The following is a 17,473-nucleotide window of genomic DNA, read 5'->3' on the forward strand; positions in this document are numbered from 1 at the left end:
GTATGATTTGCATACCCAATCAACAGGGATAAATCTGAAGGACCCCCTGGGTATGCCACAGGCGCCTCATGAGAATCAGCCTCCTCATGCAATGGGTCAACACCACCAGGAGTAGGCACGGGAGATCCAACATCGGCCGGAGGTGGCACAGGATTAGAAGAAGTGTCCAGGAGACGTCTGTGAGGAACCCTCACCATCATCTCAACGCCTCCAAGATGAAGTAGTAGATGTGGAAGGCCCCTCTGTTGGAACAGAGGTATCAGTTACCTCTGTTGGAATGCAGGTATCAGGTGCATCTGCTGGAACGGCGGATCCATCCGTCACTTGTGAGACTACCTACATCTGTGTATGTCGCATAGAGGTATGTTGTGTGACCCTCCCACGTATAAGTCGGTCTGACTGGTCGGTCATTGAATAAATGATGAACTAACTTGAAAACGAAGAGAATTGTCACCAATTTAGATTTAACTCCATATGTTCCTTTGAACTTGAATAAGCATGAATGACATGATTTAGAACCTTGAACTTACTTGAATCTCCAAAAAGAAACTTCATCTTTCTCCTCTTAGTAGCTCAATTTGAAAAACAAATTTCTGTAATTCAAGTAGAACCTAATTTTGAATTCTTGGTTGAAACAAAACCTTGCAAGTGAATAGACCTCCATCACATGAAACCTTTATCCTCTAATGCAAACAACTATACCCATGCCTTAAGCTATAATCTCAATACAAGCCAAAAAAACCCATTAATCAAAACACAATGCTACATGTGGATGATTTTGAGAATGAATGATTTACGAATAATGATAGAGAATTTTTCGGGTATAACACATCGCCCCTAAGTTTGGCAATAAGCGAATGCATGAAACCATCCCTCTTATTTGAATCCCCAATTAACATCAAATCCTTCCACCAAAAATATTTGAGCGCCTTTTTCCTATTCCTCTTCTTAAAGAGAAATATGTCCACGAAACTCCTATATAATGTTGTCAATATTCCATGCCATATTGCACCCTTCTCCTTCAGAAACCTCCAGAGCCATTTTTACAACAATGTTTTATTGAAAAAAGCCACATATTTAATTCCAAGACCTCTTTCTTCTTTTGTTTTGCAAATTATGCTCCAACTAATCCATGTTATTCCTTTTTTCACATTAGAATTGTGCCACAAAAAATTCCTTGGTATGCTCAAAATCTCATGCACCACCTTTGTAGGCATTTTATAGAAGGACACTGGAAACACTAGTATATTAGAGAGGACAGAGTTAATCAGTTATACTCTGCCACCAATTGATAACAATCTTCCAATCCATGGCGACATTTTGGATTTCACCTTCGTTACCACCGGATTTCAAAACTCAATCCTTCTAGGATTACCCCCACGGTCACCCCAAGGAAATTAAAAGACAATGATTCCAACTTACACGATAAAAAATGGATAGCCGCTTGCATAAAAGAATCAAAAACTCCAAACCAAATAACTTGCTTTTCCACATATCAACTCTCAAATTTGATATCATTTCAAATCCTCTTAACAATACCTTCACAACCTATAAAATATCCTAAGTACCCTCCCCAACAAGTATCATATTGTCAACATATTGCAATAGATCATATGACACATCTTCTTTAACTTTGAAACTCTTAAAACACCTTTATAATACAGTTTTCCTAACCAAACCCACCATGCCCTTCCACAACTAATGTGAACAATTAAGAAGACAAAGGGTCTCCTTGCCTTAGTCATATATAAACTTTAAATTCTTCGGTTGAACTCCTGTTTACCAACACTGACATATTACTATTAAAAACTTATGCATTCATCCAACTCAACCATTTTTGCTCAAATCCCATTTTAATCAACATTTCCCTCAGAAAACCCAAGTCTACACAATCATAGGTCTGAGAAAAATCAACTTTCAACAGTATGCTATTTTTCTTCTCTCTTCTAGCATAATCTATAACCTCATTTGTCACCACCACGCCATCTAATATCTATCTACCCTGAACGAATGCATACTAAATATTGGAAACTAACTTCCTAATTACTTTACTAAGCCTGCTAGCCACTAATTTGGATATGACCTTATACACACCCTATTAAGCATATAGGCGAATACTCCTTTAAACCTTGGGGACTCTCCACCTTAGGAACTAAGATAAGGAAAGATGCAGTCATTGCCCTAGACAAGATAAGGTTATCTTAGAACTCCTGCACACAATTTATAACGTCCTTTAAGAATATGATTGAAGTTGTTAATAATGGATGAAGATAACGAATGTACTCATTTAACTTCAAATGTTGTACATAATGTTTTAGAATTTATAACATAAACAATGATGATAACATATTTTACATATATTTATTATTTATTTATTTTTAAATTTCTAGATTTATATACCAGAACATTGATATTATGATATTTATGAAGGACTATTAGATTTTAAGTATTTTCATAATATAACAAAATGAGTAAAAGTCTAATACTCCACCCATCTCATAAAAAGTGTCTCATTTATACTTTTTCTTTGTCTCAAAATAATTGTCCATTTCCAATTCCAATTCACAATTTATTAATATTTTTCATTACTATACTCCTACTCCCAATGGTCACTATCATAAGCAAAAAATGACCTTAAATCTTGGTCACTATTATAAACAAAAGCCATTAAATTTTAGATTAATTAATGCTTTTATTACTATTATACCCTTAATTTGATTCGAAAGTATTTAATGTTGGTAGTTGATTCATCAAATATAACTAAGGATATTATAGTAAATTTTACCTTGATTGTACATGAAATTAAGATAATTAATTACACTTAACTAATTTTCTTAATATATATGAATGCAGTTATTTTGGCTTATAATTGTGACCGGGAGAGAATTTATGAGCTTTTATTTTATTCAACTACTCTATTAACTATAATTAATTAGAGTATTCTAGTAAATGACATTAGTTTTTTTTCACTAAAACCAATATATTTAATCATTCTCTTAAGAACCGCACATTGCTCAAATATACACTTTTATGAGACGGAGGAAGTAGTAATTAGTGGTGAGAATAGGCTGCGTCGAGCTAGACTTTGCCAAGTCTAACTTAGGTCTGCTAAAAATTTTAAAGGTTAAATCTAGCCTGTAGCTTGTCATATGCTTATTTTTAGGTTAGAATTTGATCTTTTTGAAAAATTGATTGACCTACTCCCTCTGGTCACTATTATAAGAAAAAAATGACCTTAAATCTTGGTTACTATTATAAGAAAAAGTCATTAAATTTTAGACAAATTAATGCTTGTATTACTATTATATCTTTAATTTAATTCAAAAATATTTAATGTTGGTAGTTGATTCATCAAATATAACTAAGAATATTATAGTTAATTTTACTTTGATTGTACATGAAATAAAAAAAAATTAATTTACTTAACTAACTTTCTTAATATATGTGAGTAGTTATTTTTCCTTATAATTTTGACCGGAGGGAGTATTATCCTATTTAAAAGCGTATTTTATTTAAACATATGTAAATAAATAATTCAATTAAAATTATATTAATGTTTATTTAAACAAAAAAACTAAAGTATCAATAATACTAAAAAATTATTTGTAATGACTTATCTAGCGTAAATTTTGTTTTTTTAATAGGCAATTGATATTAAACCAGAGTATAAGGGATACCCCAACCGATTACAAGACGGAAAAATTCTACAACTCAAAACAAATGAACGGTAGAATATTCCACACGTGAAAGTTACAATTAGATGCTAAGTTAAATCTAGAATAAAGCCATTTCCAAGAATTAAAAACAACCTCCGACATACATTCGGTGAAGTTAAACGAATCATTCTTGAAAATGATTCCATTACGCCTATTCCAAATACTCCAAGTTGTTGCTAACCAAATTACCGCAACTAAGGACCTCTTGGCTAGATTCTTCACCTTCTCAAAATAAAAAAGAAACCCTTCGAACTCCTCCAAAGATAACCCGTCAACGGGTCCAATCCACTCGTAAACCTTTCTCCAAATAGCCTCCACCACTAAACAGCCCCCAAGCAAGTGAGAAAGGCTTTCCGTCTCCGTAGAGCAAAAGACACATTCCGAAACAATGTCGTCCATCAAAATTCCCCTCTTAATCAATTGGTCATTGGTAGATAATCTATTATGAATTATCCTCCATCCAAAAAAGAGAACTTTAGGAGGCGCTTTTACCTTCCAAAGATGTTTCACAGCTTTTACAATGATTGAACTAAGAGGAGGGCCGGATAACTTTGCTTTGAATAAATCATAACAGGATTTAACAGTGAAAACTCTGTGCAATGTAGCGCTCCACGAAAAATAATCCTTTACGTTCTCTCTAGGAAGAGCGTGCAGGATGTTGTCCACAAGATCAAACCATAAAAAGTCAGTCGAGTCGCTATTGTGCATCTGCGTCGCTGCTGTCACACAAGATAGCTGTTGCGCTCCACTGCCAGCCTTCAGCATCCTGGAATTCAGCCTCAGCGACAGTAATTTTGTTGTCATGGGATAAAACAAACAACTCCGGGTAAGCTTGCGCTAACGACTGACCACCGACCCAAGTGCTGTACCAAAACGGGATATCAATACTGTTCCTGAGTTCACATGTAACAGCCCCTGAAAAGTTAGAATTCAGCAAGGAAACATAGTTATCGGATAAAAGAATATCCCTCCACCATATTGAGTTGCTTTTCTCCACCACCGAAGAATCACCAAAAAGAATCTTCCTTTTGACATTCTCGTAACGAGATTTAAGAAGACCACTCCAAACCGCATCGTCTTCCACGAGAATTCTCCACTTCCACTTACTTAGTAAAGAGACATTCATAACTTCCGCATTCTTAACTCCTAAACCTCCTTCATATTACGTTTTACATACGGTATCCCAACAAACCCAATGAATAGGCCTTTTAAATTCGCTCCCATTCCACAAGAATTTACTTTGAATGGCTTGAATTTCTTTTAAGATCTTTGAAGGTGCTTTATAAAAAGAAAGAGAATAGATAAGGATTGCGTTGAGCACGGAATTAATCAAACACACACGATAGTCTGTGTTTAGATGAACTCCTTTCCAAATGGCTAATCTCCTCTTCAAATATAAAATTAATTCCTTCCACATAGATAACTTCCTCGGACTATCACCCACTCTAACACCAAGAAACTTGAACGGGAGCGTTCCAACTTTGCAAGAGAGAAAAAAGGAAGCCGCTTCAAGATACCAATCGGCAACATTGATACCGAAGATGTTGCTTTTGTTGAAATTAACCCTCAAACCCGACATCAACTCAAAACCCCTAAGGATTGTTTTCATACTCCACAAATTTGCGGTATCTCCCTCCTCCATTATTAAGGTATCATCCGCGAATTGAAGCATATTCACTTCTTCCATGTCATTTATCTTGAACCCCTGGAAATCCCCGACATCAATAGCCTTTCTCATTAAGTCCGTTAAAACTTCCGTTGCCAACACGGATAGAAACGAGGACAAAGGATCTCCTTGCCAAAGACCTTTCTCCACTTTAAAATCCTTTGTTGCGCTACCATTAATGAGAACAGACATGCTACTAGTGAAAATACAATCCTCCATCCAACCACTTAGTACCAAAACCTATTTTAGTTAAGACATAAGCCAACTTCCCGGGACAAAAGTCGTTTGGTTGTCCGAAACCAACTTCCCTATCACACTACGTAATCTTTCCGCCAAAGGTTTAGCCAAAATCTTAAACATACACCCCACAAGACAAATCGGTCTAAACTCGGTTAAACAAAGGGGGTTTTTGACTTTAGGGATAAAAGCAATAAAAGTCGAAGTGTAACCTTTTGTAAGCTTGGCCTTACTATGGAAATCATTCACAAAGTTTACAACATCGCCCTTAACCAACTCCTAAAATTGTTGAAAGAATTCAAGAGTATACCCATCCGGTTCGGGGCTTTTATTACCATCACAATCCCACACCGCTAACTTTACCTCCTCCTCCGTGAAAGGTCTTTCCAACCATAAGCTATCTTCATTGCTTAAGCACTTTAATTCAATCCCCTCCGGAACGGCTCTATTAAAGTTTTCTTCTTTGAAAAAACTTTCGAAGTGATCTTTAACCTCCACTTTCACCTCTTCTACCCCTTCCACCCTCCCATTCCTTCCTTCCAACACCGAGATGGCATTCCTTCTTTGTCTCTTCTTAAGTGAATTATGAAAGAAACGCGTATTCTTATCTCCGTCCTTCAACCACAATTGTCTAGACTTTAGTCTAAGCATACTTTGCTTCACAAAAAGACATTTCCAAAGATCATTGGAAGCATCCCTCCTAGAAGAAACCGCAAAATCTATGTTGCCTCTGAAGTTGTCCACCAACAATTTGCCCAAAGCATTAATACTCTCCACATCCTTCCTCACTTTTAAATCAATCCAACCAAACACCTCTCTATTTCACACTCTAATTTTTTCCTTTAATCGTTTTAGTTTTCCAAACAAAATGAAGTCACCTATTCCCGCAACCTCCATCTTCACCCATTCCTTACTTATGAAGTCCTTAAAATCTTCGTTTTTGAACCAAGCATTGTTAAATCTAAAAGGTTTTGGCCCCCAATCGATAACTCCACAATTAAGACAGATTGGAGAATGATCCGAGATATCTTTACTATCAATTCTTTGATCCACTACTCCCCACTCATTGATCAAATTATTTGTTACCAAAAACCTATCGATTCAACTCATAGCTTTTCTGTTAGCTTTAAACCAAGTGAACTTTCCTCCTACGCACGGGACATCAACCAAACCCATATGCTCCATAAACTCCTTAAAATCCTACATCCCTCTTCTATTACCACCTTCCCCTAGTCTTTCTTCACTCCTAGCCACTTCGTTAAAATCACCACTTGGGAACCATTCTTCGTTACCGTTCTTTAATCTCCAAACCTCCAACTTATTCCAAAGCTCTCTCCTAGCAACCACACTATTAGTAGCGTACACATTCACGAGATTGTAGATAAATCCATTCTAATTGATGTTAATGCATACAAAGCCATTACCAATAAAACTGTAATTGAGATTCAAGAAACCTTTTTTCCAAAGGATTACTAAGCCTCCTGCTTCCCCATCCGCATTGTAAGCGGTCCACTCCACCTCATTCCCTCCCCAAAAAGATTGAGCTAACATATCATTGAAACAAGATAATTTTGTCTATTGAATAAAGCAAACATCCACCTTATTAGAATTTAACAGAAAACTTATTCTCTTTCTTTTAGATAAAATTCATCCTCTAATATTATAAGATAATAAATTCCTGGTAACATTGCTGAAATCACCCTGTTCCCCTTCGCCACTTCTTTATCTCTCTTTTCCAATTCCTCCACCAATTTGACGTTGGATTCTTCATCCACTCCACTCACCACACCTAACCTGGCTATCGACTTCCACACTTTTCCACCCACATCCGAAATTGACAAGCTTCTCATTCTAATATTACAACGAATGACATCAGAATCATTTTGAGATGGCTAATGATAGAACGTACCAGAAGGTATGGAGTCTTCGACTTGAGCAGGAGTTGTATCCGGCGAAGAATTCTGACAAGAGCCACTGGTACTCCTAGGTGCAATGCAGGCGAAATAAGAAGGCTTTGGCTCCACCTTTTCTCCCAGGTTCTGTACCGAACGCATTTTTTTCCCTTTCTTTTTTCTTTTGGCACAAGTGGTAGAAAGGTTGGGTTTAGTTAGTGATAATCTTCTGCAGGTCGAGTCAAAGGTTATTGGGCTTCTAACAGACCCATCTTTCTCCACCGGCCGAACATATTCTCCCTTTCTCCTATTATTGTAGCTGGTCCCACCATTATGGATATTAACCTGTGTGTTTTTGCTTTGACTATTACCATCTGTACCGCTTCCCTCGATACTCCCTCTTTCATCATGCCTTGCATTAATTGCATGGGAAGATAAGAGCATGTTATTAGCCAAAAAGTTTTCATCAGAAAAGTCATGTTCCACCTTTTTGGATTTGGAAGACAAATTCTCCTTAAACCTGCTACCATTCTTATCATCCAACCCCACTTCGCCATTTGTCCCTACTGTAACCAAGCTACTAACCTTAGCTTTCTCTGTTGTTACCATCTGCCCAGACTTTTCAACCATTGCTGTGTTGGGAACCACGTCCTTCTTGCCTTCCTCCTCTCCATATGAAGAAATTTCCGCCGGAGACGATGCTTCTACTGAGCCGTTATCATCGTCCTCCCCGTCGTAGTTCGATACAAGAAACGTCTTTTGAAAGTGTAGTTCTTCTTTCAAAAACAGAGTGAAAGGAGTTCCATCAACTATTATTACATACATGGCCTCATTTATCCATGCCTGGTGTTTTGTTTTGATCAGAATCCTTGCTTCGTCCATCTTAAATATGGCCAACGTCTAATCATCAATTTGATAAAGGAACCAAAGGTTTCAGAGACAAGTTTAAAGAGCTTAAATCCCCATGCGTGACATGGTATGCCGGATATTCTAAGCCATACCAGTCTCTCCACATCTAAATCTGTTGGTTTCCACTGAGTAATGCTTTTGAACCACTGTTCCCACCAATTTCTGCGTTCTTCAATGTAAATCTCTACCTCACCAAAGATTAAGTCTTCTAAAATGCATAAATTAGGGCCCAGGCGTGTGACTCTGATTTTGAATATGCCCTCTTCAAGAAATAACGTTTTTACATCAAACTCTACAACATATTCTTTCAATACTACCCTGAAAGATCTCCCATATCTATTGAGTTCTTCTTCATCGGATGTCATTCGTAACGTGCTACGCACCGATTTATCTGAAGTCCCAGCTACCTATGTCTTCTTGTTTCTAATGCTTCTACAAAAGAGCGTTTGTCTATCCATCCAAAACCTCTACTTCTCAGCTTCCCGTTGCCTTCTTCACCCTCAGTCACCTTCGAACGATCAGCTCTGCTACTCCTCACATAAGAAATGTTTGCTTCTGAGCGTTGAAATCTTGGTAAGTTGGGGAAAAGTTTTCTTCCTTCGAGAACGATGCTATCAAGTTTGATTGCCATGAGCTTCGCATCTCCAACGTTGAAAAACCTCAAAAAACCGAATCTTCTTCCTCTCTTATCTCTTGTAGGCGATATAACAACTTCATCGATCTCCCCATACTCCTTCATTTCAAAATACAGGTCCTTTGCTTTCCAATCATCTCCAAACTCTGTGATAAAGAAGGAAGTTGTAGCTGTTGTGGTTGCTCTCTTCCTTCCTCCGCCAGCTATGTCCCATGCCCCGTTAAGGATCTTCCTTCCATGCTTCTTCTCAACTCTCTTCCACCCTTCAGCATTCCCTTGAAAACGATCCATTCTAGCATAAATTTTGTGAAACTATTTATTTAGGAAAACTTATAAAAAGAATTTATAACATTATTCATAAAGTATTTTCATCATATTTTTATAAATTCTTCAAGATTACTAAGTCTTACTTTTATATTTTTTTTCAAATTAAAATATATAATATAATAATAAAAATAAAAATATTCATATTTATTTAAATAATCTAGCTAGATTTGAAAGATTTTTGTGACTTAAACCCTAACTTTTTTTAACTAAACCGTAGACCTAGTATGTAACCTAGTAGTAATCAATCATTTGTGATGCAATATGTCCTACTATAGTATATATATTCTGATGACCTAATAGAAAGCGTCTGCATTCACAATTCACAAAACTTCTTTTTCCTTCCATTCATATTCTGCCAAAAACAAAAATATGGTTCTTTCTCAAAAGCTTCACGAAGCTTTCAAAGGCACTATGGAGAGATTTACAGGCCCAAGAACCGTTTCCGCCTTCAAAGAGAAAGGAGTTCTTACCGTCTCCGAATTCATCGTCGCCGGTGATAATCTCGTTGCTAAATGCCCCACTTGGTCATGGTAATTTCCATTTGAGTACTTAGCAAACATAGAAATTGTATACTGTTTTTGATTGATGTGGTAACGTCTTCTACTTTGAATTATAGGGAAACGTGTGAGCCAAGCAAGAGGAAGCCATACTTACCATGTGACAAACAATTCTTGATTACTAGAAAGGGTAAGATTATGGATTTGAGAGTTTTTTTTTTTTTTACATTATTGAGTGTTTGTGTTTTAATGGCTGATTTTTGATGTTGTTTTGTACATAACAGTCCCTTGTCTGCGGAGAGTTGCGTCTATTGAAGAAGAATATGAAGCTGCCGGAGGGGAAGTTCTACTTGATGATGAAGATAATGATGGATGGCTAGCAACTCATGGAAAACCTAAAGGTTTTTATTCAATTGAACCGGAGGCATGAATATAATATATTGTGCTGCAAACTTAATCCTGTGATCGATCTTATACCCTTGTAATTTTTTCAGTAATTAAATCGGACGAAGATGAGAATTTCCCTTCCATGGAAAGTCTAGAAATCAGCGAAAAGAGTTCTATTAAGCCAGTTTCTTCCTCCCTTGAAGGTGAGGACGATGAAGATATTCCTGATATGGCAGAGTTTACAGAATATGACAACATTATTGAGACTGATCCGGTAAGTTGTATCAAATATGTAGAGTAGATGTGTTGTCTTTGTATTGTATTGAGACGGATCACAGATCACGTTATCAGAATTACAAAATCTACTGTTAGATTGAAAACTATTGTCGCATAGACGTCATACTTTTTGAGTAATGTAATTATGTCATTTAATTAATTTTTATTTTGCTTATTGGAGGCCACTCTTCCGTCCACATATCTAGTAGCTCATGAACCTGATGATGATAATATTCTACGAACTCGCACCTATGATATCAGCATCACGTAAGACGAACTTCTGTATATATTTGAAACATAAACCTACTTCGTTTCAGAAACAATTATTTATTTCACAATGAATTTAAAAGGCTGGCCTTGTTTTTTTAATGCAGGTATGATCAGTATTATCAGACACCTCGTGTGTGGCTTACTGGATACCATGAGGTTTGTTTTATTCACTTGATCCTTGTGAAACATAATCAGCCACTTTTGACTTACTTTTATGACACTGATTTCATCTCTTGTAATGTGGCAGTCAGGAATGCTATTGCAACCAGAACTTGTCTTTGAAGACGTTAGTCAAGACCATGCACGCAAAACGGTGAGAACTTATAACACATACATATATACAGTTATAGAATTTGCTACAGTTTATGTCAAAACAGTGATATTTTCTAACATAAAATGTTGCAGGTAACAATTGAGAACCATCCTCACTTGCCTGGAAAACATGCATCTATTCATCCTTGTCAACATGGAGCAGTGATGAAGAAAATCATTCATGTGTTGATGTCACGTGGAGTTGAGCCTCAAGTTGACAAGTATCTGTTTTTATTCTTGAAATTTATGGCTTCTGTTATTCCAACAATCGAGTATGATTACACCATGGACTTCGATCTCGGTAGCTTCTGTAATTGACTGAGGTAATTCGGATTATGAGCTGAATTGAATGGGAATTCATGATGCATCTTCTCTTGTTACCACTGTGAGCTGAACTGAACTTGTGATGTTAAGATGCTATTGATGATTTTTACTTGTTTTTCTTTACAGAAGGTAGCTGCATATTCAAGTATAACTGTTTTCTTTACTTGTTTTTCTTAACTGCCTAGAATTTTGACAAATTTCCTTTTGAGATATGTACATATTTGACATACCACATTCTTAAGACCATGTTGCTCCCAGCAATATAAATTTATTGGATTCGTACTATGTTTTAAATTCTAGATTCTAAAATTTGAATTTTAGTTGAGAGTGATGTATGGAGGTGGCGTGAGTTGAGTGATGGGGTTTATTATGTATTTTTTGTCTACTCATGTCTTCTGACCAGAGTGTTTTTTCCAGGTCGTCAAGTCTCTTCCATAAAATTGGTTCTTTTGGCTATGACGCTCCGGATTTTCACCTGAGACATGAGTAAGAAATTATCAACATACTTGTTTTAAACGAATATAAATGGTTTAAAAATTCAATCAATTCAACTTCGCGTTTCTAATAACTCTTCACCCCCCATGTTCACATACTAAAATTTACTATTAGATTGAAAGTTATTATCGTATAAATCATGTCTACAAAACATAACATCAATCGGAAATCATCTGTCATATCAACAAGATGCATAAAAACTAAGATTTTACAAAACTTCATAAAAACCGTTAATTTTGATCATTCTCTTTAACATATCAAATAATTTTTTATTGATGTAAAATTTTACTGATGTGATCTATATAAATAGATTTCAATCTAACAGTGAATTTTATTATACGGACATGGAATAAAGAATTATCGGAGATGTCATGTTACTAAGTTTAAGAGAAAACGTCGCGCTTCTAATTCAATGAAAAAATACTAAATAAATAATTTTAAAATGTAACGTAGTTGATTTATTTCTACATAATTCCGTTTTAAAAACTCTTCTTCCCATCAAGCACGCATCTTGTTGTACGGGTCAGTTACCTATGTGAAACTAAACTAAACGAGAATTAAAAATCAACCAAATATAAATATACATATAATGTCATAGAGAATTAAATAAAAGGAAGGTCCACCAAAGTTGTTAATATCGCACTATAACTATAGCAAAATATACACATAGTAATTAACTCAAGATTAACAACCACAACGACCCCAAATAGTTACATGCAAAATATTAGGTAAAATACTCTTTTTGGTCCCTTATGTTAACCTCGGGGTTTATTTTGGTCCTTAACTTTAAAAAGTGTCATATTAGTTCCTTAACTCTTCAAAAGGTGTCATTTTAGTCCTTTTTGTCACTTTAGCGACGGAAAAACTCAAAAATCGGCCGCTAATATGACAAAAAGGACTAAAATGACACCTTTTGAAGAGTTAAGGGACCAATATGACACTTTTTGAAGTTAAGAGATCAAAATGAACCCCGGGGTTAACATAAGGGAACAAAAAGGGTATTTTGCCAAAATATTATTTCTCTTATATTATATGATTCGGATATTTCAGTCCACCACTAAGACATCAAAAATAATTCATCAAATATCAAAGAGAAAAATTACCGGCAACTAAAGCACCACACAGAAATGCATATGTCATGCTATGCACGTTAAAACATAAAATAGAACCACCCGCCACTAAGACACCTGCTCAGAATTTTATTTCTCTACTAAAGCAGCACAAGATGCATATGACATGTCATACATGATACAATATAAAAATACAAATTTGTCATTTAGGCAACCATTAAATGAAAGTAATATTTATTCCTCTTACCTTAAATTTCGAGTTGCAACCAATCGTTAGTTGGTCCTGTGGTGATTGGCGCTGAACTTGGTAGGAAGGACCACGGTTCAATCGCCGCAACTACAATCGAGAGCGGGCTGGAATCACTTGATGCCAGAAGTGACTCCCGAACCGGACTATACCGGTGGTGAAAATCCAAAAATAAAAAAAAATTGAAATGCAATATCAAATGACACTAATGTGTCAAACTTAGTAACATGACACCTCTGATAACTCTTCACCCCATGTTCACATAATAAAATTTACTAGTGAATTGAAAGCTATTATTGTATAAATCATGTCTACAAAATATAACATCAATCGGAAACCATCTGTCATATCAACAAGATGCATAAAAACTAACGTTTTACAAAACTTCATAAAAACTGTTAATTTTGATCATTCTCTTTAACATATCTAATGATTTTTTATTGATGTGAAATTTTACTTATGTGATCTATATAAATAGCTTTCAATCTAACAGTGAATTTTATTATACGCACACGGGGTAAAGAATTATCGGAGATGTCATGTTACTAAGTTTAAGCGAAAACATCGCGCTTCTAATTCAATGAAAAAAAATACTAAACAACTAATTTTAAAATGTAACGCAGTTGATTTATTTCTACATAATGCCGTTTTAAAAACTCTTCTTCCCAACAAGCATGCATGTTCGTTTACGAGTCAGTTACCTATGTGAAACTAAACTAAACGAGAATTAAAAATCAACCAAATATAAATATACATATAATGTCATAGAGAATTAAATAAAAGGAAGGTCCACCAAAGTTGTTAATATCGCACTATAACTATAACAGAATATACACATAGTAATTAACTCAAGATTAAAAACCACAATGATAAAAATGTCATTATCATGGTATACGTCATATATATATATATATATATATATATATATATATATATATATATATATATATATATATATATATATATATATATATATATATATATATATATATATATATATATATGACTCAAGTGAGAAAACTTGGTTATTATGATAAATGAGAACTATGAATCACGACCATCGTAATTTATTATTCTCATTTCTCATAATAACCAAGTGTTCTCACTTGAGTCATCCCATACATACATGCATGCATGCATGCATGCATGCATACATACATACATACATACATACATACATACATACATACATACATACATACATACATACATACATACATACATACATACATACATACATACATACATACATACATACATACATACATACATACATACATACATACATACATACATACATACATACATACATACATACATACATACATACATACATACATACATACATACATACATACATACATACATACATACATACATACATACATACATACATACATACATACATACATACATACATACATACATACATACATACATACATACATACATACATACATACATACATACATACATACATACATACATACATACATACATACATACATACATACATACATACATACATACATACATACATACATACATACATACATACATACATACATACATACATACATACATACATACATACATACATACATACATACATACATACATACATACATACATACATACATACATACATACATACATACATACATACATACACACACAGACATACATACATACATACATACATACATACATACATACATACATACATACATACATACATACATACATACATACATACATACATACATACATAGGAGGGTTATATTTACTCCAAGAGTAAGTTATTATAACTTACTCCAAATCTAGACCATTGATTCTTTTCAATCTAGTGGTTAAAAATAATAAGTAATTAAATATGAAGAGAAATAGGATAAGTATGTAAACATAATAATTAAATATTTTAAAAATCATTATTATTGACAGAGTATGGATATTACACTATATATTTGAAGTTGCATATATGCATTTGTGTATATATGTTTTTTAATCTTGTGTTCATTGTTTTTGGTCTTTTGGAAACTTCTCTTCAAAATGAATCAAAGTGTCGATCTTATCAACATCCAAATTTCTGAAACAAATGAAAATGAAGTTAGAGGTAAATTTCTTTCATTGTTGATAAGAGTTTTATGCTGATTTTTTTAGTACTCAAGATTGTAATTTTTTGTTTGTGATGAATATTCTCTCTCACAAGTATGATAAATAATTTAAAACACTAGTATGTTCAATAAAACTTTATACATCGATATTCCTAAAATTTCATAAATCTATGAAACACACCGAATTCATGTCCATTTTAATCTTGTTTTTGTTCTCTTCCTTTCTCAACTAATAAACACATTAAGGCGTTTAAATAAATAAGTCATATAAAGTTTTTGATTTTGTGGATTTTGATTTGTTTATGATTTTTTTTATGTCAATTGGGTATTATTTTATATTTTAAAGGGAGTTTTGATTTCCATATAATTTGAGTGAGTGATACTGTAGTGCCGTATTTTATAATGTTTCATAATTTGAATTTAAAAGGTGAAGTTAAGCATACAATACAAGGGTGTTTAGTGAACCCAACCATATAATATTCGATAACCCCTTTAATAAAAAAATATTAATAATTTCAATTTAGTTTAGAACCTATATGTATTTAAAATTGATTTACTAAATAAACTGGTTTTATATTTTGATTTCTATTCTCAAAAAATTGTCACAAACATAGATGTTATGTCATTTAAATATTATTTATATTAATTTTGTGTAATTGTGTAGGTGGTAATGATGAACCAATCAACCACGAAGATATTGTAGAGCCTCAAAAGGGTAAGAGAATTTCAAAATCAATTGAACGGTCATCTACTAGAAAAAGAAAGTAAATTTTTAATAAGTAATACAAATAAAAGTTCCTTATATTTACATGTCTCTCTTTTGAATATTTGAATATTTGAATTTTGAGTAAAAACTTTTAAGAGAAGTGAGGGAGAAATAGTAGTTACTGCATATTTTTTTAATTACATACATGTTATTTTAAAGCATAAACACACATGTTATGACAGTAAAATAATTTTTCATATTAATCTTCTGAAATGGTGTAGGTGCTAATAACAATGGTCAAATCAACAATGAGAATATTGGAAAGGCTCAAAAGAAATATCAACAAAGGCATGGTCAAAATACATTTAAATTAAAAATGGTGATAATCTTCTACAACATTTTCACCTTTAAAGAATTTATAATAAATTGATGTTAAATATAAAAACCTTAATTATTTATTAAAATTACATTAAGGTTTACCGGGTGTTATGTGTTTTATATGAACTCATTTTAATCTATAATGGATTATTATACTTGTAGAGTAAAATCACAAAAATTGGCTCCAAAGAATGAGAAAACACCAAAATCAGTTGAAGGATCGTCTGCGAGAAAAAGAGAGCAAAATCTTGGTAAGAATTATGCAAAAAAATTGTTTTCTTCAACATCCCTCCTTTGAATATTTGAATTTTGAGTAAAACTTATAAAAAAAAGAAGATGTAGGAGAAATTTAATTTGTGCACATTTTATGACACTTATATTATTCTTTTACATTAATTTCTTTAAATTGTGCAGGTGGTTTTTCTTCGATCAAACTTTTTGCTTGCAGGATGCGTACCAGCAATGATCCCCGAGTCCAAATGTGAGGCATTATGTTGAAGTCAAAATTAAAATCCTATTTATTTATTAAATTGACATTAAGGTTTACAATGAGTTATGTGTTTGTATGAATCCATTTTAAACTATAATGGATTATGCATACTTGCAGAGAAGAATCTAAAATGTTGGCACATAAGAAAAAGAAAACATCAAACTCAGCTCAAGGGTCGTCTGCTAGAAAAAGAAAGCAAAATGCTAGTAAGAATTATGTAAACGATATTTTTTTTCCACATCCCTCCTCTGAATTTTTAAATTTTGAGTAAAATTTATCAAAAATGTTATAGTGAAAATTTAATTTGTGCATATCTTATGACACTTAAATTATCCTTTTATAATAATTTCATTTAATTGTGTAGGTGATTCTTCTTCGTCCAGGACTTTTACTTGCAGGATGCATGTTAGCAATGACCCATGAATCAATATGTGAGGCCTTCTGTTGTAGCTCACTTTATGCTCACAGAATACCCTATTTTTTTTTTTATAAAAATAATGACATATGTTTTTTTAAATGATGTGAA

At 33.7% G+C, this 17,473-nt stretch overlaps 1 protein-coding gene across 1 annotated transcript; it reads left to right on the plus strand.

Moving 5' to 3' along the window:
* Window positions 1-9,750: 9,750 nt before the first annotated feature.
* LOC131618597 (autophagy-related protein 3-like) lies at window positions 9,751-11,441 on the plus strand. Its single transcript, XM_058889787.1, has 8 exons — window positions 9,751-9,911; window positions 9,998-10,068; window positions 10,163-10,279; window positions 10,373-10,539; window positions 10,723-10,808; window positions 10,916-10,967; window positions 11,059-11,124; window positions 11,217-11,441. The coding sequence occupies exons 1-8, from the start codon at window positions 9,751-9,753 to the stop codon at window positions 11,439-11,441; spliced, it is 945 nt and encodes a 314-aa protein (XP_058745770.1).
* Window positions 11,442-17,473: the final 6,032 nt, after the last annotated feature.

Source organism: Vicia villosa, linkage group LG7 (assembly GCF_029867415.1).
Source record: "Vicia villosa cultivar HV-30 ecotype Madison, WI linkage group LG7, Vvil1.0, whole genome shotgun sequence".
Lineage (NCBI taxonomy): Eukaryota > Viridiplantae > Streptophyta > Magnoliopsida > Fabales > Fabaceae > Vicia > Vicia villosa.

Excerpts from the sequence above, each read along its gene's own strand:
- LOC131618597 (XM_058889787.1), top strand. The coding sequence starts at position 9,751 with ATGGTTCTTTCTCAAAAGCTTCACGAAGCTTTCAAAGGCACTATGGAG. Across the intron at positions 10,809-10,915 it reads ACCTATGATATCAGCATCAC|GTATGATCAGTATTATCAGA; the intron begins GTAAGACGAACT and ends TTTTTAATGCAG. Across the intron at positions 11,125-11,216 it reads AAGACCATGCACGCAAAACG|GTAACAATTGAGAACCATCC; the intron begins GTGAGAACTTAT and ends AAAATGTTGCAG.